The sequence below is a fragment of the Lontra canadensis genome, unplaced genomic scaffold (genome assembly GCF_010015895.1).
Source record: "Lontra canadensis isolate GAN:19392208 unplaced genomic scaffold, GSC_riverotter_1.0 scaffold33, whole genome shotgun sequence".
Taxonomy (NCBI): domain Eukaryota; kingdom Metazoa; phylum Chordata; class Mammalia; order Carnivora; family Mustelidae; genus Lontra; species Lontra canadensis.
Genome location: NW_022631027.1, coordinates 10860206 through 10886462, shown reverse-complemented (window position 1 = coordinate 10886462; position 26257 = coordinate 10860206). Strand labels below are relative to the sequence as shown.

The following is a 26257-nucleotide window of genomic DNA, read 5'->3' as shown; positions in this document are numbered from 1 at the left end:
AGTCCCAGATATTAACACCAAGAGTCAAGTGACTTGTCTTTCCAGTTTTCAGTACACTGAAGTATAATTCAACTTTTTTTTGTTCTTCCCAGTTGCATAGTATTGCCTACTAAGGTGGAAGTGGGCTGCAGAAATATGAAATATCTGTATTTCTTTCCTGTACATTATGAACTCAGACATGTTCACTCTACTAGAGTGGAAGGATTGGGATGTCTTTGTTTATGTTTGATAAATCACGTGGTGCCAATACTAAACTAAACTGCACCCACACACCACCTCAGGGAGGATAGGGGTCTTTTCTGAATCTTTCTGCTGAACCAGTAGATAAACTAAACCTAAAGTCAGGGATTCTGAGGATCACTTCCGTGAATTAAGCCATCAGCAGGGCATTCCACAGCTCAACTTTGGAGATGGTGGTTTTACTCTTTTTGCTAAAACTTTATTTAGAATGATTGGACCTAGAGTTTTCTTTTATTTCTTGCCTTTATTATATATTGGTATTAAGGTTATTTATTTAATAAAATAAACAGTAAAACTTTCTATCTCTACAATGAGAAATAGTTTAATAAAAGAAAAATCTTCTTTAAAATTTTAGAATAAATTGTAATTCAGAACCTTTGGTGTTAGGTACATTTAGTAGTGTTTAATTCTACTAGTTCTAATACAAATACACACTATTAGATAATATAGAGCACCTTTAATAGTATGTGCTTACTTGATGTTTTAATTTGTTCTGTAATATTTGATATGTTCCAGAGTTCTGAATGTTAGTTATTAATCTCACTTTGTCCTCTGCTTATAAACTTCCAGACATTTATTCTATCTCCCAATATAAAAGTAGATTAGTATTTTAGGAGAACAAGATGGCCCTGTATGACACAATCCCAGAGATCTTCTTCTCCTACTTTCTCTTTCTATTCTTTGCTTTGCCCTTTATATTCCAGAAACACTACAATTCCAGTAGGTCGTCACATGTAATCTGTTTTTCTATGCCTTTGAAGATTGTGCCACTTCTTTCATTCTCCTTTTACCTCAGAAACATAAGATCACAGTTGTTACTCATGCTGGCTCTGTAGTAGACTATAGATGCAATCTTGATAAATGTTGCCTAAGCCCTCTTGTTCCTTAGTATCATCATCTGTAAAATGAGGATACCAATACTACTTCACAAGGCTAATTGTAAGGATTAAATGAGTCCATATATGAGGTATTTAGAAGAGAGCCTTGCACTTAGTTAAGTACTCTGTACCGGTTATTTTAAATTATTGTTTCATGGGTAAAATTTGTTCTTGCTCTGTGATTCAGTTTAGAGGCTTTTGTTTTTAAGAACATGCTATCTTCAAAACCCAGAGAACCCTACCAGGTGTTATGCTTCCTTCTCTATAGTGGTAAATGAGAACAAAATTGCAACAAAATATTTTACTTTAGGAAGGCTATACTGTCACACACCTGACAAGTAGACATCTCAACTTTAATCCAGTGACTAGCCCTTGATCTTCTTAGGATTCATTGTCTGCCCTCTCAGTGCATGTGTCTTTTTTTTTTTTTTATCTTTTTTTTTAAATTTATTTTCAGCATAACAGTATTCATTGTTTTTCTACCACACCCAGTGCTCCATGCAATCCATGCCCTCTCTAATACCCACCACCTGGTTCCCCCAACCTCCCACCCCCCCACCTCTTAAAACCCTTCAGATTGTTTTTCAGAGTCCATAGTCTCTCATTGTTCACCTCCCCTTCCAATTTCCCCCAACTCCCTTCTCCTAACTCCCCATGTCCTCCATGCTATTTGTTATGCTCCACAAATAAGTGAAACCATATGATAGTGCATGTGTCTTAACAAAGTCTCCAACATACTAGCCACCTCTTGCTCGTGCTGTCCGATACGCCCGGTGTTCTCAGTGTAATGGATCACTGTGATGTTCTGTGGGATGGCCAGATAGTTTCAGATTACATATATTATTACAGCAGAGAGTCAACATATTCCTGAGGCAAAACTATAAATGAATATTCTTATCTTTCCCCTGTGAATGTGAACTCTTTCTGATTCCTTTTTCTCAGAAGCAGGATGGAAAAGGATACCCCATGCAGTGTACCTGTGGCCTTATTAATCTGCTTTAGCAATAATACCACATCTGTCACAGAAACTGCAATCAGGGGTGCTCTTTGGTTGTGCCTGCAGTAGTTTACAGTTATTCTTCAGGAATCATCTGGTCTCAGTAGGAGCCAGCCTGGTGAATTACAGAGAAATATAACATGGGCCACCACCATCTCTCCTCATCCTACCCACCCCCAGGATATGGTGGTGTGTTTGATTTACTCCCTCGACTGGGATTTCAAAAGTTCTCTGGTCTTCCCAATTATTGTAGCTGTTATAGCTCTTACTGCACAGACCAGCAAGTGACCCAATGTGGGGATTACTTCAACTGACAAGTATAGCAATTTTGCTTATGCAGTTGAATACTGGGGGAATGATCACGCTCTAGGGCTGTGATCTCAGTGGTCCCACAGGGAGCCAGAATTTTACTAAGGTCCACTTTTTACCTTTTCCTTGTAGTTCCCCACTCTTGCATCTCCAGGTATCAATGTCAGTGAAGAATCCGTGTCCCATGTCCTTGAAACATGTGATTATTTGGCCTTTCTCCAGCTTACAGTCACCTGGGTAAATGGTCATAGTTCCCTTTGGAAAGGGACTAAGGGAATCATTACAGTATTAATGTGACAGGATGTTGCAGGGTCCTTCTTCCTGGGGACTTGGCCACCCTCTGCAGTTAGTAGGTTCCAGATCTGAAAATTGGCTCTTGTCTGGGAACTGAACAAAGAATCATGACTTTTAATAGTGGTGTCTACCCTCTGCCTCCTAACTCTATTCATCTTCCCTAGAAAATGTCCTCTGTCAAAATTCTATTATTTTAAAAAGCCCTATTAAAATCCTGCTACCTCTATTTATTCTCATCCTATGAACTCAGCCATAATGAATCTCTCTGTCCTCTTGAATTCCTGCAGACATGTGTTGATCACACTTTGTTTTATATTATATTTATTTATGTACATCTTCCGCACAGATCTTCATTATACATTGAGGCAGAAACTGTGACTCATTTATCATTTTATTGTTTAAAGTGTCCCACATAGTGCCTTGAACATACTAATCAAGCTATGAAAGCTTTCTAACTTGATTTTAAATACACTAGCTTTTCTCCTGCTACTTCATTAAAAGGCAAAACTGCATTTAGTCCTTAAGCAAGACATGTTAGTGTTCTACTTATATACTGTTTTGTATATGTAAGCCTATATACTAGAAGACAAAAGTATGTCCACATGTATATGGAATTTTTTATATATCAAGTTTCTGTTCTTTTTGATGTTAGAGTTTTAATTAATCAAATGCCAAAACATCATTATTGAAAATTTTTTTCTTATAGATAATTTGTGGCAAAAGCCTTTCAGCAAATGAAATAACTCTAAGCACTTTGAAAGAAGAAGGGTATAAAGCTGCTTTCGTTGGAATAGGTGAGTAGCTTGCTTTTAAATATTTTTTCTTTGCAATTTTTAAAAAATTTCTTGACGGTGTCCAGAATAACTGCCTGCAGACATTTCCACAATAAAAGTTACATCTGTTTGGGGCATAGACAGGAATGAGCGGCTAAAGAAAGTTTTCTGTTTATAACTGTGTTGTCTCACCTTCACTATGGGTAGACATTCCCCTTCTCTCCTTATGCCATCATTGCCAGCGAACATCTCTAAAACACAAGATGTTTTTCAGTCATGCCATGGAAGCTCAGAATTTGGGCTTAATGATGTCTAGATGCAGTGGATTTCTCTTTATGATAAAACCAATTGGCCAAATAGATAATAAAGGACAGAATTGGCTTGGGTTTTGTTTGTTCTATTCATCTTTTTCCAAAATTTCCTAAAGACTTTTCATATTTAGCTGAATTTTAAAGATGCTCAATTATACTTCAGAAAGTCACATGAACAATGTAGAGCTGCTAAGGCACTTCACATGTATCATGGCTGCCTGTTTTGTCTGCATGTTACACAGAGCTTGAGTGGTCTCCCTCTTTCTCCATTCACTTATTGTGTCACCGAAAGACCAGAGAGAGCAAAGAGTTGATTTAACTTAGTCTTTGTCTCATGGACTTTGTATCCATTCTTTTGTGTCCCCATACCGGGGACCATTATGGCATATAAACTGAGTAAGTCCGTCCTCTTGTCTTCCAGCTTGTCTTTGCTACAGTTCACACTCCTGAAATGTGAATAGCTAAATAATAAAGCTACATGCAATGGAAATTGTTCCACTTCTTTGAGTGATCTCACACTGGATAATATTTGTTTTGGGGCTGTCCTTACTGAGATCATATCTAGAGTGAAATTATCAGGAATGCTTCTTAGTCCACTAAATTTTTCTTAATAAGATGCCATGTATTCTCTTACTGGGTAATTGCTACCAAGTCTAAGACTATCTCTGTCCCTCCGTTTATATAGATGAAAAGTTATGGAGAGGAAAATAAATTTTTACTGTACCTTCTAGCTTCTCAATGTCTGTAACGAACCTCCTTCCCTTCAGGAATTTGAGTCATCACTATTTCTCTATATTATCTTCACTTAAATACAGTAATCACTGTGTAGATCAAGAAGAGGGAGAAAAGGTCTGATATTTTCATAGGTTTCATTTTTAAAGGCACTACGCCAACTTTGGTTTTACTTTCAACTTACGTTTGTATGGTGAATTAAGATACAAGAAGTAACATAAAGAAATAAGTCAGGCACCCCTGGAGTATATTCTACTAATACCAGCAATTTTGGATCAGTAAGTTGCTGTTACTTTCAATAAGTACAGGTTCAAAGACACTTTGTGAATAGTGAATGGAAAATTTAGTGAGGCAAAAGGTATGAAATTTTGGTGATGTTTTCAAAATAACTATTTATAATTCACCATTGTGGTTTTCTACAGCAGTTGTACAGAAAAGATAGGTTTTCCATTGATGGAATAGTATATGTTAATGCAGTTTTGTGATCTCTACAAATGTTGTCTACAAAGAATCTCTGTACTGCAGAGATAAGTGCCAAGTAAATACATTGAAATATCTCCAAATTAATTGCATAATCAGATATAATAAAAATTTGAAACAATTAAGTGGTTTATCGGTCTGAGTGGTTTTAGCCATAGAAATATCTTCCATCTGTTAGAATCAATAATGTTTTAATTTTTTTTTAATTTCATTCCATTAAATCTCCTTACATATGTTATTTGATAATGCCACATCCGTTCACAATACTCCATTTCACTCTGCACTGAGGTGTGACTACTGCATTTAAAATGTGGAGTCCTTTCATATTTATGTTGCTGTGCATTTTCACGCTGGGAAGTGAATCTTTTGACATTTTGGTGTAGTGATGTGTAGAATGCAGTTATGTTCTATTTCAGTATTTTATATGAAATATATACAAGAAAGTTTCATCTTGTCAAAGAAAAAAAAAAAAAGCTCCTGTCTATAGAAGACAAGTAGCATTACCTCCAGGAATTGTTTATTTGACACTCTTGATTGCCGAGTTGGGAATTTATGACCTTTCTATTACCATATAACTGCCTATTACTTGGACAGCCTCACATCCTTACATGCTTTTGTTCATTAACCATGCTTCTATATTGTAATTAAACTTCACTCACTTCATCTACCTTTTTCCACTCAGTTTGGAGAAGTCAGTTTTGGAATAGGACTTCTACATTATTTAGAATGTGGATTTGGTCACTTTTAGGAAGGAAAACGTGGTTCAAACAAGATATATGTTTAGTCTCTCTCATCTAACAGTGTGAACCATCCTCAATGCTTGACTTCCATCTTTGGTCAATAGATAAGCCACTCTGCCCACATTCCTGCTAACAAAAATGGGAAGTAAGGAAGGGAGCTCTTTTCCTTTTAAGTTTATGATCCAGAAGTTTTACATATCAGTTTTGTTTTTTTCTCATAGTCCACAGCCTGGTCACATAAACATGCCTAGTGGCAGAGGATGCTGGGAAATATAGTCTCTAGCTGGGTGGACATATGCTCCCATTAAACTTCTATTACTATAGGGAAGGGAATGTGTGATAAAAATAGAGAATGAAAAGAAATAAATGTCTCTGTGCCAAATGTGTGCATCATCATTGGTATTTGACACTTGGATTCCTTACTCAGGGTGCTTAGTAAAGCACTGAATAGCAAAGAATTCATTCTTAGAACTTAATGCTTACATATTGTTTGCATAGGTCACTTAATGAAAATGGAGAATTTTTTCTTTCTGTAGTTGGAAATACTATTTATAGATCATCTATATTCATAAATATTGTCCATTCTATGTTAGTTTGTCTGAAAGAAAAAAAGCCTTTTTTTGTGTTAAATATGACTTATTAAGGACAGCTTGATAAATTAATTGCATTAACAAAAATATATTCTCATGTTCCCTGATTTTTAACAATATGTATGATATTGCTGGTGAAAGTTGCTCACTTTCAGGTTTTTCCCTAACTAATGCTAACAGAGTCCATTAAAGAAATCATCACATTGAATATATACCATTGTGAGACTTACATCGTTTTACCCATGACAGCTTTAGTTTCTGCTAAGTGAAACAAAGATAAGTGATATAAAGCTCTGTATCTTTTTTTAACCAGAATGAGTTGTTTTGAGACAATTGGGATTTCTTAAAAGATTAAATTTTTTTTAAATAAAAGCACTTGCAGAGTGTGTTACTATAAATGTTCAGAAATAAGTTAGAACATCTACTGTGCAAAGCTTTTTCAAAGTATTTGGTCGTTCTCTTTGATTGGTATTGAAATCTATATAATGGATTCCAAACATTATTCCTTTTTTTAATTTTACAAAAATGAACACAAAAAATAGAAAATATCTAAGTGTGTTGCTCATAGTTAGCGGAAGTGTTAATTTGTGAAAAATGTTTTCAGTTTGGTGTGTATTTGTTTTGGGTGTGTGTGCTTGCACATGTACCCTGCATATTACAAAAAAATGTATTTTTTAAGTGTAGCTTTAATAGTCAGTGTTTGAAAGCCACTGATTTATGTTGTAAAGATCCTGAAGTACTAATTGCCTTTTTCCCATAGCATGCCCAACACTTATCAATAAGTAATTGATGAGTGATATATGTAAGTATTTAATAACTGCAGTATTCTAGGCACTGTGGTAAAAATTAAAAATACAGAGAAATCAAATTCAGTTTTTAGCTTAATTTTAATTTCAGCCATGAAAATTATAAGATATTCAAACAACAATAGTATTGTATAATTTGAGGGGTGTGATGTAGTCAGAGTGGGCTGGACATAAGTATAATTTTTTCTTTTTTCTTTTTTAAAGTTCTTTGGGTGATTTATTCTAGAGTCAGGTTTTAGAATATCTGTTCTAGATGACTGAAGAGTTGACTCTTTAGGAGAAGCCCATGTTCTTTCCCTTTTCCAATAATTTACCTCTGGTATTCTCAGAAAACATGGTAGTGGTGAAAAGATTAAACAAACATATAAGGGAAGGATCATCCACTAATACACCCTCAGATAAATGGGAAAACTTTGTATATTCTTCTGATGAGGTTTTTTTGATTTTTTTGTTTGTTTGTTTGTTTTCTGAATTTTTGATTTTAATACTTGGGAGAGAGAGAGGATTACAGAGGAAATAGCAGTAAAATCCATTATTGCAGTCACAATAGACACAAAGGGAGCAGGAACCTCAGGGATATTTTATAGAGATAATCACTGTCTCACCACCAAATGCTTAAATCTGTATCTATTCCAAAGATTTCTCTTGAACTCACTTTTCACTATACCATTCCCTACCCTTACTGATACTGGACAACTGCTGTAGCCTCCTAACTAGTTTCCCCAGACATCATTATCCTTACAACAGAAATAGTGATCTTTCTAAAATGAGAGCTCGTGATGCCATTCTCTCATTAAACCCTCTCTCCTTGGCCATAGTCTCCTATTTCCTTTGGGATAGAGGAAAACCTCCTTAAAATAAGACTTTCAAGGCTCCTCATGATTTGGTCAACATTGAGCTTATGTCTCCAGTCACTTTAAGCGTTAAATTGTGTGTTTCAGCCATCTTGAACTGTTTTCAGTTTTACCTCATCTAAAATTTTTTGCCTGGACCTGCAACTGTCATTTTCTTATTTCAGTTGTTAGTCTACATGTTCTTTTTTCTACTTTGAGTAGTACTCTTCTAATGATCTAACCCTACCCTCACTCTTTAGTCTGGATAAATGAAGCTGCTTCCTTACCCTAATTCTCACACCACTGTGATTTTGTTCCCTATCTGAATGTCCAGACTAGACTATATACTTTATTATAGCACTTCCCTGTGACTAGTTACATGTTTGTTTTAGTCATTAGAAGTTAAATTCTTGCAGGCTGAATATTCTTTCTGGTTTGTCCATAGATCTGCAGTGCCTACAGAAAAGTCTGCCACATACTAGAAACTCTATAAGTATTTTTTTAATTATTGATTTTTAATGCAACTGTTTTAACTATTTGCCAAAATAAATTGATAGGATATTGAAACATGTTGGCAATTTGGGGGGGTAATACAATATTGGCCAAACCTAGGAAAAAGTAGATATTACTTATTATAAAACTGATATTATACTATAAATGAACTAAGTAGGATTAGTAACATTGATGGTAGTGATATTGATAGTAGTAGTAGTAATAGCTAAAATACTGCATGCCCAATTCTTTTTTTTTCTTTCAACTTTTAATATAATCTATGCCATTAACTCTTAAAATGGCCCTTAAGTGGATAAGAAAATAAAGATTAAGAAAGCTTTAAGGAAACTAGGAAATGCAACTAAAACATGGAAAGTAGATTTTATAGAGAAGGTAGGGAAAATGTAACAAATGCAAACATCCATATTTGAACAGCAAAAGCTGTTACAGACACAATGACTGAAGGCCAACAAGTTATCTGATGACACCTGCCTACATTGAGTTGTCCAATTTAAGGATCATGAACATGGGGACTGCATACTCTTGAAGAATTATTTTTTATATTTAGCCTCACTTTTCTTACTGTTACTTCCAGTTGGCTTTTTTCCCCAGTTACATTAAGAAAATATATGTTTTTTAAATATGACGAGTCTCAAATATTTAACAGCTGAAGAAGAGATAATTACAATTAAGAAAGTCCATTGAGAAACTGTGGTATTAAATTTGCTACATTGTGGCCTTTAGTTAAATCTCTTGTGCCTTCTTAGAGCCAGAATTCTCTGTAAAAGTTATTCTTAATTAGCTTCTTAATCAGGAGTTTCTAAATTGTACACAATCATGTATACTTTCTATTTATTTAGCAGAAAATGGAATAAGGTTTTTAGACCACACTCTTCTGTCCACAGATTAAAAACTGAAGTTGTTTAGGGATTGTGCACAATTATAGTAGATTATTTTAAAGTAATAAAACTAATTTAATTTTTAGGCCAAAAAGGGGCATGATTTTGACAGTCCACTTTTTAAAAAAAATTTATAATACTGTCTAATCTAGTGTCACTTATAAGTACTCAGGTATAATTGTGAGATGGCTCCCAAGAATTCAAAAATGAGGGAAATGGAATTCCAGCTGAGAGTCCATTAAATCATCATTTAATGAGTTCAAGCAAAGCCCCCAGAAGGAGATAAAATAGATGTAGGGTAATTATTCTTTGATCATATTAACACAGCTATAGAAACTGCATCTTGTTCTGCAGAAGCAGGTAATAAGGACTGGTCAATTTTGCAAGTATAGAAAGGAAAAAAAAAATCTGAGGAAATATTGATGGTATCTCTTTAAACACACCTGAATAAATGGACCTGGAGTTCTTGGAGCCCATATCATGAAGATAAACAGATAAGTTTCTTTGCTTTAAAATGTCCTTGTTCTGATTCCAAGTTCACTAAGTTGGCACTGATTCCTGAACAGTTTGATTATATTAGGAGACAATGCTAATCATGTCAGTCAGAGTAATCCTGGTCCCCATGGTGGTTATCTCTGTTGCTCAAAATCATTCTGCTTCTCTTAGGAATATGGTACTCTAACATGATGAACTTTCCAAACCAGGTAACACTTCTTAAAAACAAGTTGTAACTGTCTCGAATATTTTTAGTGGCTGTCACTGCTTTCAGAATAAGTCCAATTTTCTTTGTATGACTTTCAACAAGCTATAATAGCTGTCCAAATCTACCCCTTTAGCCTTAAATCTACTACTTTATAGATCTTTCTTGCCACCAAATATCTGGATATCCCTCAAAAGTAACCTGTACTCTTCCATCATTATATCTTGGCTCATAGTCTTGACTTTATTGAGAAAATTTTTTAGTCTATCTCCATATGGTAAAGTCAATACTTACAATATTCATCTCAAATGCCACTTCTTACATAAGACACTCATACTCATCCTGCAAAGATAAATGTTTATTCTGTGTTCATATATAGCAAAATGTTTTCTACGTCATTTATAGAACTGAATGTAGTTTTCCTTTTATTATTTTTGGTTGTGTCCATATACCCACTCCCTTGCCCCCCACACAAGCACAGTATATTAAAAACCTTTGAGTGCAGGGATTAGTTTTTTTAAATTGTTGTATTTTACAGGTTAGCCCATTTTGTAACATGAATATAGTATTACATCAGTAACATTTTTTGAAGTAAAATAATTGGAAGAATAAAAAGAAAAAAACAGCAAAGGAAGAAGTGAAAACAATAATAATTTCTTAGGAAGTTTCAAACTATTTGATCATTTAGCTCTTTTTTTAAAAGTCATCTATCTTTCCAAGTATCTTCTTTTTTCTTTTTTTTTTTAAGATTTTGTTTATTTATTTGACAGAGATCATAAGTAGGCAGAGAGACAGGCAGCGGGGTGGGGGAATGCAGCAGGCTCCCTGCTGAGCAGAGACCCCCGCCCCCATTCGAGGTTTGATCTGAGGACCCTGGGGTCATGACCTGAGCCAAACGAATGCAGAGGCTTTAACCCACTAAGCTACCCAGCTGTCCCTCCTGGTATCTTCTTATAGCTCTCTTGCTCTCTCTCTCTCTCTCCTTTTTTTTTTTTTTTTTTTTTACAAAGTACAAAAGACATATTCATGGTTTTGATTACTTACTCAAAGACAATGAATTAAATTCTAAATATTACAGTTAATGTCATTCTTACACTTATATCTTATCATTGTATTAAATATTATACTTCTGTGCTGAATATTAGATATTGTCTTTGAGCATTTTAGTAAAGGTAAGGTTATTTGCTTGAGGGTATTTAATAAGCATTGTATGATGAAAATGGTGGTATAAGAAAATCCTTTTTTTTTCCCCCTCCTGGTAGAATTCCTGGAATATTGTAGATTTTCCTAAATATCAATTGTATTATTGATTTAATTAACTGAAATATTATATTTCTCCCATTTAACAGTAAAAAAAGGATATAATTCATTTAGCCAAGAGGATTATTTTAAAATATTCTATATGCCATATTTTAAATTAAACATTCGTATGAATGTAAATTTTATTTTAAATTATTGAACATTTTTATCCTCTGAATTTCTTTTTTTTAAAGACTTTTATTTATTTATTTGACAGAGAGAGAGAGAGACTGAGAGAGAGGAAATACAAGCAGGGGGAGTGGGAGAGGGAGAAGTAGGCTTCCCACTGAGCAGGGAGCCTGATTCACGGCTCCATCCTAGGACCCTGGGATCATGACTTGAGCTTAAGGCAGATACTTAATGACTGAGCCACCCAGGTGCCTCTGGGTTTCTTTTGATGGAGACATGGAGGGATTATTATTACATATATATGTATATATATATGTAATGTGTATGTGTATGTGTGTGTGTGTGTGTGTGTATTTCATGGCATGTAAATATATTTCACTTATATTAGATATTTAAAGAAGGAGGAAAAAACTTTTTATTTTCATTTTCATTGTTCAAGCACTACCCTTTTTTTTTTTTTTTTCAAGTAGTTCCCAGTAGCTTGATCAACTCTTGAAGAGCAAGCAATTGAAAAGGGACGCCTGGGTGGCTCAGTTGGTTAAGCATCTGCCTTCAGCTTAGGTCATGATCCTGGGGTCCTGAGATCCATTCCTGCAACTGGCTCCCTACTCTGTCTCTTTCTCTCTCTCTCAAATAAATAAAATCTTAAAAAAAAAAAAAGTAATCAAAAAAAGAGTTGCAAAATTATTGAACTAACCAAAATGTTTTCTTTCAACTGTTGCTTATGGCTCCTGGTTACCTTTTTTTTTTTTTTTTTTTTCCCTTCACGGGTGAAAAATATTATTTGAACTTGGAAGGGGATATTGTTGAACATATACTGTGGGCATCGTGTTGGGTTCTTTTTTTTTTTTCCCCCCCCACAAATGTAGTAATCGTCATGTAGATCTTAAGTTGTCCTCTGGAAGTAAAATGATGTTGAGGAATAAACTTTGAGATATTTAACAAAATTAGAAGTCACTGAACTAGTGGGTTTTGTCATACAAGAATCAAGGAACATCACAATATACAAACTCTTCCCCACAAATCCCCAATTCAATGAAGTGGAATCTGGAATTCATGACATTCAATACGTATGTATGATATGTTAGTGGTTTCTAATTAGAGCTAGGAGACATACCACTAGATACCTTTGTTCACACTATAAACTGCACAACCCTGCTTATCTTACACTTTTACAAATCACTATATGCGAAATCTAGTAAAATTAGGGCCCCCATTACACACAAGGAAAGAGGGATTAATAAGAGAGGCATGAAAAATGGTATGGAAATGGTAGAAGTTGATGCAAATTAGAAGAAATTAGGTATATTTCTACATATGCTTCAGATTTCCATCTACCAGTAATCTTTCCAAAGAATAGGAATGAGAAAATTTGCAGGCTAATTTGTGCATCTTATTTATCACTTATTTCATATTTATACAGGTTGGGCTATACCATCTTTGGCTAAGTAGCATTAGATCAAATGCCATAATATTATTTTCATTGACATTTAAATAACACTTTCTTTGACATGAGATACTTAAAAACAGTATGTAAGGAAGATGATTGCTTTTAAGAGGAGACTTCATTAAGACATTTTAAGTAATAAATCTGTTTTAGAAGAAATTCAATTAAAATTTATATCAAATCAGGTTTTCACCAACCCTGCCTTTGAATTGTTTAAGGGGCATCTAGTGAATTCATATTGTCCTAAATTCTGCAAGGCTGTATTGTGTGACACAGATTTACTTAAATGAATAAATAGAAATCAGTGGGATAGAACCTAGTGTGGTTATCCTTTCTCAATTGTTAAACTCGTATTTCTTGGCAATATTATTTAAATTATATATGAATTGATATATGGGAAAAGAATACTATAATAATAATTAATTTACATTATTAACTCAAATAAAATAACCCTTTAAAGTAAATTATTAACTCTAGTTACTATTGACATTTAAGAAAAAATTTAAACAAAATTTTTATTTATTTATTTTCTTATCTCCAAATACATAAGAAATCTTGATGTGTTTTCATCTTCTGATTAACCATGCAGTGCCACCTGGTGTGCAGATGGAAAGAATATTACACATCAGAGGCTCTGTTCACACCCACCCTCCCAAACACAAACTTAGATGGCAGAAAGTTAACAGATGTTCACTTTGCTAGTGTTATGGAGATAAATTGCACATAAAACTCTTAATTCATAAATTAAATTTGGAGAAGAAGATATTGATACCTGGATGAATCAAAGATTATGTGAATATGTCCAGTTTAGTGGAAGAAAGTCATACTTAACTGGAAAATTGCTTTCTTGGATCTCTAAGTTCCTATTTTGTGTTTCTACACTTTATTTTCTTGTGTATACAATATTTGTGTTTGTTGAGCCTTAGTATCTCCATTTCACTGATAAATCTGTCAGTGCTAGAATAGAATGTTTCTTTTAATTTAACCACTCACTGACTGATGATCATATTTTAACATATATTGTTATACTTCCACCATGTATATGTCTCTGGCTGTGTGCTAAGGATAATAGTTTGCAAAATAAATTTAAAAAGTTATTATTTATTAAGGAAAACAATGAAATACTTTTATGTAACTAATAAATACAAATTTTGTATATGCAAATACAATAAATACAGTGACTTAATTTCTTAGAGTATTGGCTAAATTTTTTAAATTTTTTAAAATTCTCACAAAGTAATATCAGATTGATATTGGTGATATCTCCATTTCCTGTATGTATAAATTGTGTCGAGAGATGTTAAGTAATAGTCTCAGTAGTACAACCTGGATAAATTGAGGTACATCTGAAACCAAAATGATACTCTTATCCAGTCTTCTAAATTGGTGTTACTTACAAATAATTATTTTTTCTTTATTTATATACTTCCTTTTTAAAATTTATTTTTTAAAACTGTGGAAAAATACACATAAAGTCACTATCTTAACCATTTTTTAAGTGTACACTTATGGCATTAAGTACCTTCATGTTTAATTAATAGAATTGATAAATCCCCAGCCAGACTTATCCAAAAAAAAATTAAGTAAATAAAGGAGAAGAGATCCAAATAAATAAAATCATGAATGATAGGAGATATCACAACTAACACCACAGAAATGCAAACAATGATAAGAGAATATTATGAAAAATTATATGTCAATAAATTGGGCAATCTGAAGAAATGGATACATTCTTAGAAACATATAAGCTATTAAAACTGAAACAGGAAGAAATAGAAAGTATGAAGACCCATAACTAGAAAAGAAATTGAGTCAGCAATCAAAAATCTCCAAAGAAGCAAAAGTCCAGGGATAGTTTCTCAAGGCAATTCCACCAAATGTTTAAAGAAGAGTTAATATATATTCTTCTCAAATAGCTCCAAAAAATAGAAATCGAAGGAAAACTTTCAAACTCATTCTATGAAGCCAGCATTACCTTGATTCCAAAACAAAACAAAGGCCCCACTACACTGAAGAATTACAGACCAATATCTCTGATGAACATGGATGCCAAAATTCTCAATGAGATACCAGCAAATCTAATCCAACAGTATATTAAAAGAATTATTCACCACAATCAAGTGGGATTTATTCCTGGGCTGCAAGGGTGATTTAATATTTGCAAATCAATCAACATGATACACCACATAAATAAAAGAAAGGATAAAAACTATAGGATCCTCTCAATAGATGCAAAAGAAAGAAGGAAGGAAGGAAGGAAGGAAAGAAAGAAAGAAAGAAAGAAAGAAAGAAAGAAAGAAAGAAAGAAAGAAAGAAGTTGACAAAGTGCAGCATCCATTCTTGATAAAAAAAAAACCCTGAACAAAGTAGGGATAAATGGAATGTATCTCAACATCATAAAGGCCATATATGACAGACCTACAGCTAATATCATCCTCAATGTGGAAAAACTGAGAGATTTTCCTCTACAGTCAGGAACAAGACAGGGATGTCCACTCTCACCACTATTATTTAACATAGTATAAGAAGTCCTACCCTTAGCAATCAGACGACAAAAAGAAATAAAAGGCATCCAGATTGGTTAGGAAGAAGTCAAACTTTCACTATTGGCAGATGACATGATACTCTATGTAGAAAACCCAAAAGACTCTACCAAAAAATTGTTAAAACTGATACATAAATTCAGTAAAGTCATGGGATACAAAAATCAATGTACAGAAATCTGTTGCATTTCCATATACCAATAATGAAACAGCAGAAAATGAAATTAAGGAATCCATCCCAATTTATACCCAATTGCACCAAAAGCCATAAAGATATCTGGAGTAAACCTAACCAAAGAGTTTGTAAAAGACCTGTAATTCCAAAAACTGTAGAACACTTGTGAAAGAAATTGAAGATGACACAAAGATATGGAAAAACATTCCATGCTCATAGATTGGCAGAACAAATATTGTTAAGTTAGCTATAGTACCAAAAGAAATCCACATTTAATGCAATCTCTATCAAAATACCACCAGAATTTTTCACAGAGTGAAAAAGAACAATCTTAAAATTTGTATGGAACCACCAAAGACCCCTAAAAGCCAAAGCACTCCTGATAAAGAAAAGCAAAACCTGAAGCATCACAATTCCAGATTTCAAGCTATATTACAAAGCTGTAATCATCAAGACAGTAAGGGACTGACAGAAAAATAGACACATAGAACAGTGTGATCCCATCAGAATCCTAGAGGAGAACATAGGCAGTAACCTCTTCGACCTCAGCTGCAGCAACTTCTTACTAGACATGGCTCTGAAGGCAAGGGAAACAAAAGCAAAGATGAACCATTGGGACTTCATCAATGTAAAAAGCATAACAGAAGAACAATCAACAAAACTAAATGGGAGAAGATATTTGCAAATGACATATCTGATAAAGGGTTAGTATCCAAAGTCTATAAAGAAGTTACCAAACCCAGCATCCATAAATAATAAGTTAGAAGTGGGCAGAAGACATAAAGAGACATTTTTCCACGGAAGACATACAGATGGCTAACAGACACATGAGAAAATGCTCAGTATCCCTTACCATCAGGGAAATACAAGTCAAAACTATGATAAGATGCCCACACACCAGTCAGAGTGGCTAAAATTAACAACACAGGAATCAAGAAATGTTGGCAAGGATAAAAACGGGAAACCCTCTTACACCCTTTGTGGGAATGCAAAATGGTGCAGCCTCTCTGGAAGACAGTATGGAGGTTCCTGAAAAAGTTAAAAATAGAACTACCTTATGATCCAGCGATTGCACTACTAGGTATTTACCCAAAGGATACCAAAATGGTGATTTAGAGACACATAAGCACCCTGAGGTTTATAGCACCATTATCAACAATAGCTAAATTATGGAAAAAGCCCAAATGTCCAATTGACTGATGAATGGATAAAGAAGAGATGATATATGATATCTGTCACACACACACACACACACACACACACACACGTAATATTATTCATCCATAAATAATGAAATCTTGCCTTTTGCAATGCTGGGGATGGAGTTAGAGTGTATTATGCTAAGCAAAATAAGTCTATCAGAGAAAGACAAATGCCATATGATTTTATTTATATGTGGGATTTAAGAAACAAAACAGACGAATATAGGGAAATTAAGAAAAAAAGAGAGAGAATGGGACAAACCATAAGAGACTATTAACTAGGCGTGCCTGGGTGGCTCATTTGGTTAAGCAGCTGCCTTCGGCTCAGGTCATGATCCCAGGGTCCTGGGATCCAGCCCTTCATGGGGCTTCCTGCTCAGTGGAGAGCCTGTTTCTCCTGCTACTCTGCCTTCTTGTTCTTTCTTTCTATCTCTCTGCCAAATAAATAAATAAAATCTTTAAAAAAGGAAAAAAAAAAAGAGACTATTAACTATAGAAAAGAAACTAAAGGTTGCTGGATAGAAGGTTGGCAGGGAATGGGCCAAATGGGTGATGGGTATTAAGGAGGGCACTTATGGTGGTGAGTATCGGGTGTTATATATAAGTGATGAGTCACTGAATTCTACCCCTGAAACCAATATTACACTATATTTAATGAACTAGAATTTAAGTAAAAACTTGAAACAAATAAATAAAATCTTCTTTCATTAGGAAAAAAGGAATTTTCTTCCTGATGTTATGCCTATATTATTTTTTAAAAATATTTATTTATTTTAGAAAGAGAAAGAGAACATGTGCACTATGAGTAGGAGGAGGGGCAGAGAAAGAGAATCTTTAAGCAGTCTGCCCACTGAGCAAGAGCCCAATTTGATGCTTGGTACAGGGCTTTATCCCCTGACCCAGGAGATCATAACCTGAGCCTGACATTTAACTGACTGAGCCACCCAGGTGCCCCTGCTTATATTGTTTTTTTAAAACATTACTAACAGGTAAACTTGCTGTTTTTTTTTAGTTCTTGGTTGCAACGTTTTATGCTTTTAAAGTAATTTCAGGAAAGAAGTACATACTTAATTTCACAGAGAAAAAACAAGAACATATCCAAGATTAAAATCATAGACGGAATTAAGAACTGAAATTAGTTTTCTATGAAGTGATTGACAGTTCTAAAGGTATAATCTTAGAAATTGCGATTAACGCTAGTTTTGTGTTTTCTCATCAGTTTTTGATAAGTTAAGAATAAAGGAAACATACATAACACAATAAAAATCTGCTTCTAGGATAGGACTTGATCTATTAAATCTTTGTACCTTTCCCTTCTACTTTATTTATTTCTCTCTCTCAAGTTTTTATTATAAATTCTAACAAGTAGCACCTACCAACTCAGCCAAGAAGTAACAAAGAGCCATTCAGACCGTAGTTCCTCTTATTCCATGTGCTCAGGAAAGTAAACTGGTCATTATTTTGGTATATCCTTAAATTCGTCTGCAAGTGTATCCATCATTTCAGTGTAAAAGATAAATGTTTGTTATGTAGCAAAGTTTATTAAAGACCGTAGAAAAAGTATCATTGATAAATGATTAGATACATTCAATTAAATACTAAGTAGGAAAAAATGTGGATATTGAGTAGAATTTGTGATTTTCTTAATTTTAAGGATAGATCAGGTAGAAGTGCAATTTTCTGTACCAAGTGATAGAACAAAACATGTTTTAGTTCAGTATCTGTTTGACACACTGTAAAAATATATTGAATTCAGAATGATCAGTTCAATATTGTTCTTTCTGACTTAAACTGGATTCAAGCTTGCCTTTATGCTACTTTGAAAAGTGTTGAGAAAAACAATAAAAACCAGGGTGTTAACCAAGATTAATAATGAAAAATACTATTATCATTTTTTGGAAAGTATAATTAGTTATTATACTAATTACAGTTGATACTTGAGCTTTATGGAACCTAAAGGTGCCACCCCTCATGCCATCAAAATCCCAGTATAACTTTGACTCCTCTAAACCTTAAGTACTAATAGCCTGTTTTTGACCAGAAGCCTAACCAATAACATAAGCAGTCTGTTAACACATACTTTTATAGAGGTACTGTATTCTTATAAACAAAGTAAGTTAGAAAAAAGAAAATGTTATTAAAGAAAACAATAAGGAAAAGAAAATACGTTTATAGTCCTGCACTGTATTTATTGAAAAAAAAAATCTATGTTTAAGTGGACTCATGCAGTTCAAACCCACGTTGTTCATGGGCCAACTGTACTAAAACGAGACTATTTTAAGTATATAAACTGAAGTTATTTTGTAAAGAACATCACCCTGACATAATCAAATAAATTATTCGAATTGTTCGTGTGTATGTATGTATATGTTCCTCTGCTACTGACTTTAGACATATTGATAAATAGAATACTCCAGGGAAAGTTGGATCAATTTTATGTGTCTTTTTTCCCCTTCTGAAGCATTTTTGGTAGCTATTGACCAGAATTTCTGGTGGGAATATTCTGGGCTATAATATGGGATCCTATGAATTAGAGAAGAGTGACTAAATCTCCAATGATTGGTCCAACAGTGAGCTTTACTATTAAAATGGTACATATTATAACAGGTTTGGCCCTAAAATGATCTTATGTTTTTCCGGTGCACCTGAGTGGCTCAGTCGGTTAAGCATCTGCTTTCGGCTCAAGTCATGATCCTGGGTCCTGGAATCAAGCCCTGCATCTGGCTCCCTGTTTGACAGAGAGCCTGCTTAGCCCACTCCTTCTAGCTCCTGCTTTCTCTTGCTATCTCTGTCTCTCTTTCTCAAATAAATAAATAAAACCTCAAAAAAAAAAAAAAACAACAACAACGAACAACCTGGTTTTCCATTATATTTAAATGTGTTCTTTTCCCCCCTCATATTTGTGTGTTTGTGTGTAGGGGTGTACGCATATTATACTTATGCTTACATATATATGTTATGAACCCATCCCACTTGGTTCTTGGAGTTTGGGGGGTTTTGTTTGTTTTGTTTTCTGATCTTTTGGCCTTTTGCTACATACAGTCATCTTTGTGAGAAATGGAAACTTGAGGAGGATAAAGTGAGAAAAGAGTTAAAATTGTTAAGGCAACATTTTCATTCCATGGCTCTTTTTTTTTTTCTTTCCTATAGAAGGAGAGTCAGAAAGCTTGCTTATAGATTTTAAAGTTTTCTAAATACAGCTCAGAACAATACACAAAATAAGGTAGAGATTTTAAAAAGATTTGACTCAACATTATATTAAACATTATATATAATATATATCATATATATTAAACAAACATTATATTCATTTTTAATAGTTTAGCACACATAGCTGTATATTTTTAAATTGTGCCCATAAACCTTAAAATGGTATTGGAAAAATCTAATATTTATGAGTTGTCTTTAGAATCCAAGTCTGGCATCACTGACAAAATATTAACAGACATATGCTTAAGGTATTAACAACATAAAATGACTTTCATTCTCATAATTTTTTACAATGCTAATGCTTTTACCCCCATTATTGTTTATATACTCACTCATTCAGTAAATACCAAGTTCCTGGTAAGTGACTAATATGTCCTTGCTATCAATAAGCTTACAATTTTGAGGGGAGGTAGACACACAAATATTTCCTACTTGTCACCTGGTTAACTATTTCCCACAGTATGTAACACAGCAGCATAGCATCTGAACTTTCTATTCACATACTTATATGCACTTCTGCTAACTCATCCTACACTCTCAGCCTCTGTAGGAAAAAGTCGAATGTAGGGGGCAGAAGATGAAGCGTACACTGAGATATGGGGACTATCGTATGTGACAGCTCCATAGAGTTGCAAAAGCTTTTATTGCCAGGGATGTGTGCTAGTCAGTAGGACCAAAAATTACAACAGAAATAGATTCCACAGATGGTGCATGGTATACACATGAATTTAGTTGAGTTAGTATGTTTCCTATTTACTGTGGAGAATGAAGGATTTCGACATGAGATGTCAGAGATTAGGGAGGTTCATTCAGTGGTGCTATGGAAATGGGTTGGAGGACAAGACCAGGTCTTGGGAGATTTTATGTGTGGCTATTACAATAATTCAGATTAAAGAAAGTTGAGTTTCTGAAATAGGGCTGAGAACAAGAAATACAACGAGTAGATCTTAACATCTGATTAGATAGAGTTGGTGAAGATTAGGAATAAGCAGCAACAAAGCAGGTTGAAAATTTAAGGAATGTCTTCAGCACTCCTTTTGACCAATTAGATGGATGGTGATGACAATTTACCAATAGAAAAACGAGTGGAAGATTATGGATTCTGATTTTACCTTTTTTGTTTGGGATTTTTTGTGATATCCTAGTGGAAAAATCCAGTAAACCCTCAGGTATACTGGGATAGGTATGGAAATCAGCCCAGAAGTTTGTGGGTAGGAGATGTAGATTTGGTATTAGCTGCTGTATGCTCCAGTAGAAAAATTATGAGCCTAGAAGCCAGTCAAATTCAGTCAGTATCTCATCATTTATGGTTATTGGGAGTAGTAGAAATAATATAAAATAATTTTTCAATGAATTGGCATATGGTAAGATTTTTTAAAATGGCAGTCATTAATATTATCAGCTTATAGATATTTTTTTAAACATTTTATTAAAGATTTTATTTATTTATTTGACAGAGATCACAGGTAGGCAGAGAGGCAGGCAGGGAGAAAGGAAGGGAAGCAGGCTCCCTGCTGAGCAGAGAGCCCGATACAGGGCTCTATCCCAGGACCCTGGGATCATGACCTGAGTGGAAGGTAGAGGCTTTAACCCACTGAGCCACCCAGGAGCCCCAGGTTTTGGTATTACATGAAGTCGTAGCATTGGTGAAATCATGTTGTCATTCTTCATATCCACCCTCGGTAACATGAGAAAATTAAGTCCCAGTGAAATTCTGTCACTTGTCATGTTCACTGAGTGTGATATTCAGACATACTGGAATGAATATGTTCTAAATCTGTCTATAGATATTATTTCAACAGGACTTATTCATAGTATATGATGTTATTATTGCATCCTTTATTTTAACATAGTATATGTATATAACTCTTTGGGTTTAGAGAAATCTTTTGTAGTAACAGAGAAAAAGTAAAGTAGCCCATATGAGGGACTGAACTTCTTTAGCATAATGTTTTACTATGAACTCTTGGTGTGCAAACCCAATATTCTTGAAAACCATTGAACCTGGTTATTATTTATTAAGGTGTCGACTTGGAAATACTAGATATTTGTGTTAAATAAGTTTAGAATACTAAATAAGTACACGAAAATAAACCTTTCAAAAGAAAATTTGGTATAATAAGTATATATTTAGAAGGGATACTTGCGGAAGAAAATCTTCTACTTTAAAAAATATTATCTTTGGACTCTTAAAAAGGCAAATTTCCTTAATAAGAATTAATATAATATATAGTTTACAAAAATGACAGGACTTTTTCCCATAGAGATATGTTAATCATATAAAGTGAGATGTAAATTTATCCCTTTTCCTCAGTAACCAATGAGTTTCTTCTGCAAATAGTAATAATAATAATGATAATCAATTTTGCCACAATTTCTTTCTATCTAAGTTTGTCTCTTCCTTAAAGCATTGTTCCAGGCTTTCTATATATTTTATTACCATAAGTATATGACATAACACATTTAAAATTTTTCTTAATTTTACAACTATTAAATAGGACTCAGAAATTAACTTTATTGCCACCATCATAGTTAAATATTTTATTCCCCTGTTTTCCGATAAGAAAATGTGTGTTATGCATAGGGAAACATAAAATCAGTCCTCACAGATTCTATGTTTCTATAATGCTGAATAATTGAACAAATGATCTGCAGTAACTTCTGTAGGTTGATTGGTACAAAAAATAAAAAGGGGGAGGGTGGAAAATTTTAGGCAAGTCTTTGGTTTTAGGGTTTATGTTTCCCCTTGTAACAAATTACTTTGTAATAGTGAGTTGCATTAAATTCTACTTAATACTTATTACTACATGTACAATATATGTTAGATTAAATAAACAGAACTTTTTAAACATTGACAATTGTTATGCTAAATTCTCCACCCCCCAACATTGTAACTTTTTATAATTCTGTAACAATATATAATGTTATTAACCAATGGCATTCATTAAATGTGCTCAATTTTTCAAATTACACTGATTTTTATTTCTATTAAAGAAAAACGAATTCTCTAACAATGCTCCACCTGCTATTACAACCACTTACTTTTTAGCTGAGAAGTGATATACCCTTTTCTTATTGAATTGGCTTTTGTGGAGAGTTCCTTTTTATTTATGATGGGATACTAAAGGGACTCTGGGATCCTTTGGGAATTCTAACTGTGTTCCTGGTCATTCCACCCACCAGTGTAGATGAGTGGCATGACACTGAACAGTTAACCATGGGCTTTTTATCATAGATGTGAGCTTTCCTCACATGGTTACAATGGAAATGAACAAAAGTCCTGAGCCAAGTCATTCAGGAGATTGTAAATATCTATTAATCAGGCTAGTGAATGTTTCATGATTACTTTATGAGGATTATTTTGAAATACAGCTTTATTTCAGGGTCCTGAATTTAAGTTGTGGGAGGTACCTTTGTTGAGCCTTTTGAAAGAGCATTAAAAGCTTTATCAGTACCTTGATAAGCTTGAGAAAAATAAGAAGAAACAATTATTCTAGCAAGTATACTCTGTGTTTCTTAGAGTTTTTCTCATTGTAATGCAAATAAATCACACTTACTGAACATCTGTCACATCGTAAATATCAAATTTGGCATTTAGCCATCAATGCCTGAGAGTTTTGCCAACATATTTTGCAAACCTACTATGTTTTAGGGACGTTGCACACTTGATTTCATTAAATCTCATTCAAACCACACCATAATCCCAGAGAATATGTATTAATTGCCCCCATTTTGATGCTGGAGAAGCAGTACCAGGAGTGGGTAAGTGGCTTGCCTAAAGTCACCAAAGTTCTCAAGAAATCCAAACCTTGTAGTTTTCCACCATTCCAAAGCACCCAATACAATAATCGTGGGGAAATAAGGGTGGTATAATGGTTTAAGGGATGAGGAGAGGTGACAAAGTTGTTATTGTTTTTATAGAGAAATATGGAGACATTTTATGGCAAGGTAAAGAAGAAAACGGAAAACAGAAGTTTGAAATTGTATTTAAGGAGGCAAAAGGGGAAGAACAACAGGAGACTAGAAAAGAAGAAAAGAGGTAGATAAGATGTGTTAGTTTTTTGACAGTTGTTAGGATACTTTTTCCCTCATTGATAGAGAAATAATTTGGTGAAGATGGAAAGAATTCCAAGGTGGAATGTTAGCCAAGTGAGTTTCACTTTGCTTTTCAGAGATGAGAGAGAGAGAGAGAGAGAGAGAGAGAGAGACACAAAGGGAGAACAATAGCTCCTCTCCAGGAATACACACAAGAGCAAATGTTAAGTGGGGAGAAGAAACTGCAAAACAAAGTAGAAAAATACAGACAAAGAACATTAAATTGTTACTTAACTAATTTTACATTTATAGTAGGTCTTAATACCAGTTTACTTTTATGGGGTGGAAGGAAAAAAAGAAAAAAATAAAGCATTTTATTGTAATGGAGGAACAAATAGGGATGATATCTTTATTGAACATTGGTTTTATTGTTTATTTATAATTAAAACAAAGTAAATAGTTCTTGAACTTCTTACAATGAAATTAGTGATTATTTATTTAATGGATATTCTAGGAGACTTCCAACATTATTATCCCTTTAAGTATATAAAAATAAAACCAACACACAAAGCTGGTTTGAGCCAGTTTGCCCAACTATAAATTATACACAGGTTACAATTAATTGCTTTAAAAAGGAGTTAATTTTATCAGGTCATTAAATAACCCCATTAGTAAATTATTATGACAAACATATTATTTGCAAAAATATTGGAGCAGTAGCATTTTCACAAATTATTAGTCCTTAGCAACAACTTATGTTTTGCTTAAGTGTAGTGATGGAATCAGCCACTATGCCGTTAGAGAATGTTATTATTAGGAAAAATATAGGACATTTTATAAGTTGAAGATTGAAGATAGATTCATCCTTAAGCATGTTATGCTGTGTTGCCAGAGCTTTGTACTCTGGGCTTGTGTGAAAATTGGATAAGTATAAGAATATACAGGGGCGCCTGTGTGGCTCAGTGGGTTAAGCCTCTGCCTTCGGCTCAGATCATGATCTCAGGGTCCTGGGATCGAGCCCCGCATCGGGCTCTCTGCTCAGCAGGGAACCTGCTTCCATCTCTCTCTCTCTGCCTGCCTCTCTGTCTACTTGTGATCTCTCTCTGTCAAATAAATAAATAAAATCTTAAAAAAAAAAAGAATATACAATATTCATATATGGTGATGTGGAAGTGGAAGAAATGAAGGTGAATGAGAAGAAAGACACAAGAGAGCAAAATAAATACATATAAAATTCAGTGAAGGTCAACTTAATTTAGCATTCATTCAAAAATTTGAGTTCTTATAATATGTGCATGTATTTCAGTTTTAAATATTCTTGGTCAATGAGATAAGATTAAAAAAAAAAGCAGCAAGTTGAGAAATCTTATTTACCGATTTGAAGAATGAGGTAATTCATTTTGAGCTAAGTCTTTAGGCCAAAATTTTAGTCAAAGGAAAAATGTGGGTTCTGATTTCTGCCAGACTTAATTAGCCATATGTTAAAGAACAATAGTTCAATATATATAGTGTGGAAAACACTTCTCATTATGGATTGATCTTTTTAAACTGTAACTATTTCAACTATTCAGAGCAACACAGAAAACCAAAGAATTAACATCACTGAATACGTGGAGCAGATACCACCCACATACCCATGTACAAATTGTATTTTGTAATATAAAAATGATCATTGGATTCTTTTCCTTAAATTTCCAGAGTGCCAATTTACAAGCAGCCTCTTGGGACATATCTAATTATATCAAAATTATATATTTATTCTGCAAACATTTACCATGATGTGTGCTAGGAGTAAAAGCTTTCTAGATCTTTAAAACTCCCAGTGATCTTTAAAATCCCCAGTCTTGGGGTGCCTGGGTGGCTCAGTCAGTTAAGCTGCTGCCTTTGGCTCAGGTCATGATCCCAGGGTCCTGGGATCGAGTCCCGTGTCAGGCTCATTTCTTGGCAGAGAGCCTGCCTCTCTCTCCACCTCTGCCTGCTTATGTACTCGTTCTCTCTCTCTCTCTCTCTCTCTCTCTCCCTCTGATAAATAAATAAATAAATAAATAAATTCTTTAAAAAGATAAAAAAATAAAATGAAATCCCCAGTCTAATCACGACCTGGGTTTAAAATTATAAAGGCAGTGAAGAATAGGAGCAGGGA

The 26257-nt window shown here is 34.0% G+C and overlaps 1 protein-coding gene across 2 annotated transcripts in view; it reads left to right on the top strand.

Annotated features, from left to right (window-relative positions):
• DPYD (dihydropyrimidine dehydrogenase) overlaps positions 1–26257 on the top strand; it is an 829985-nt gene that overhangs the window by 255110 nt on the left and 548618 nt on the right. For both annotated transcript variants that reach the window (XM_032867196.1, XM_032867195.1), the window contains exon 8: positions 3425–3512. In XM_032867196.1, coding sequence (XP_032723087.1) covers positions 3425–3512 — 88 coding nt within the window. The remainder of the gene's footprint in view (positions 1–3424; positions 3513–26257) is intronic.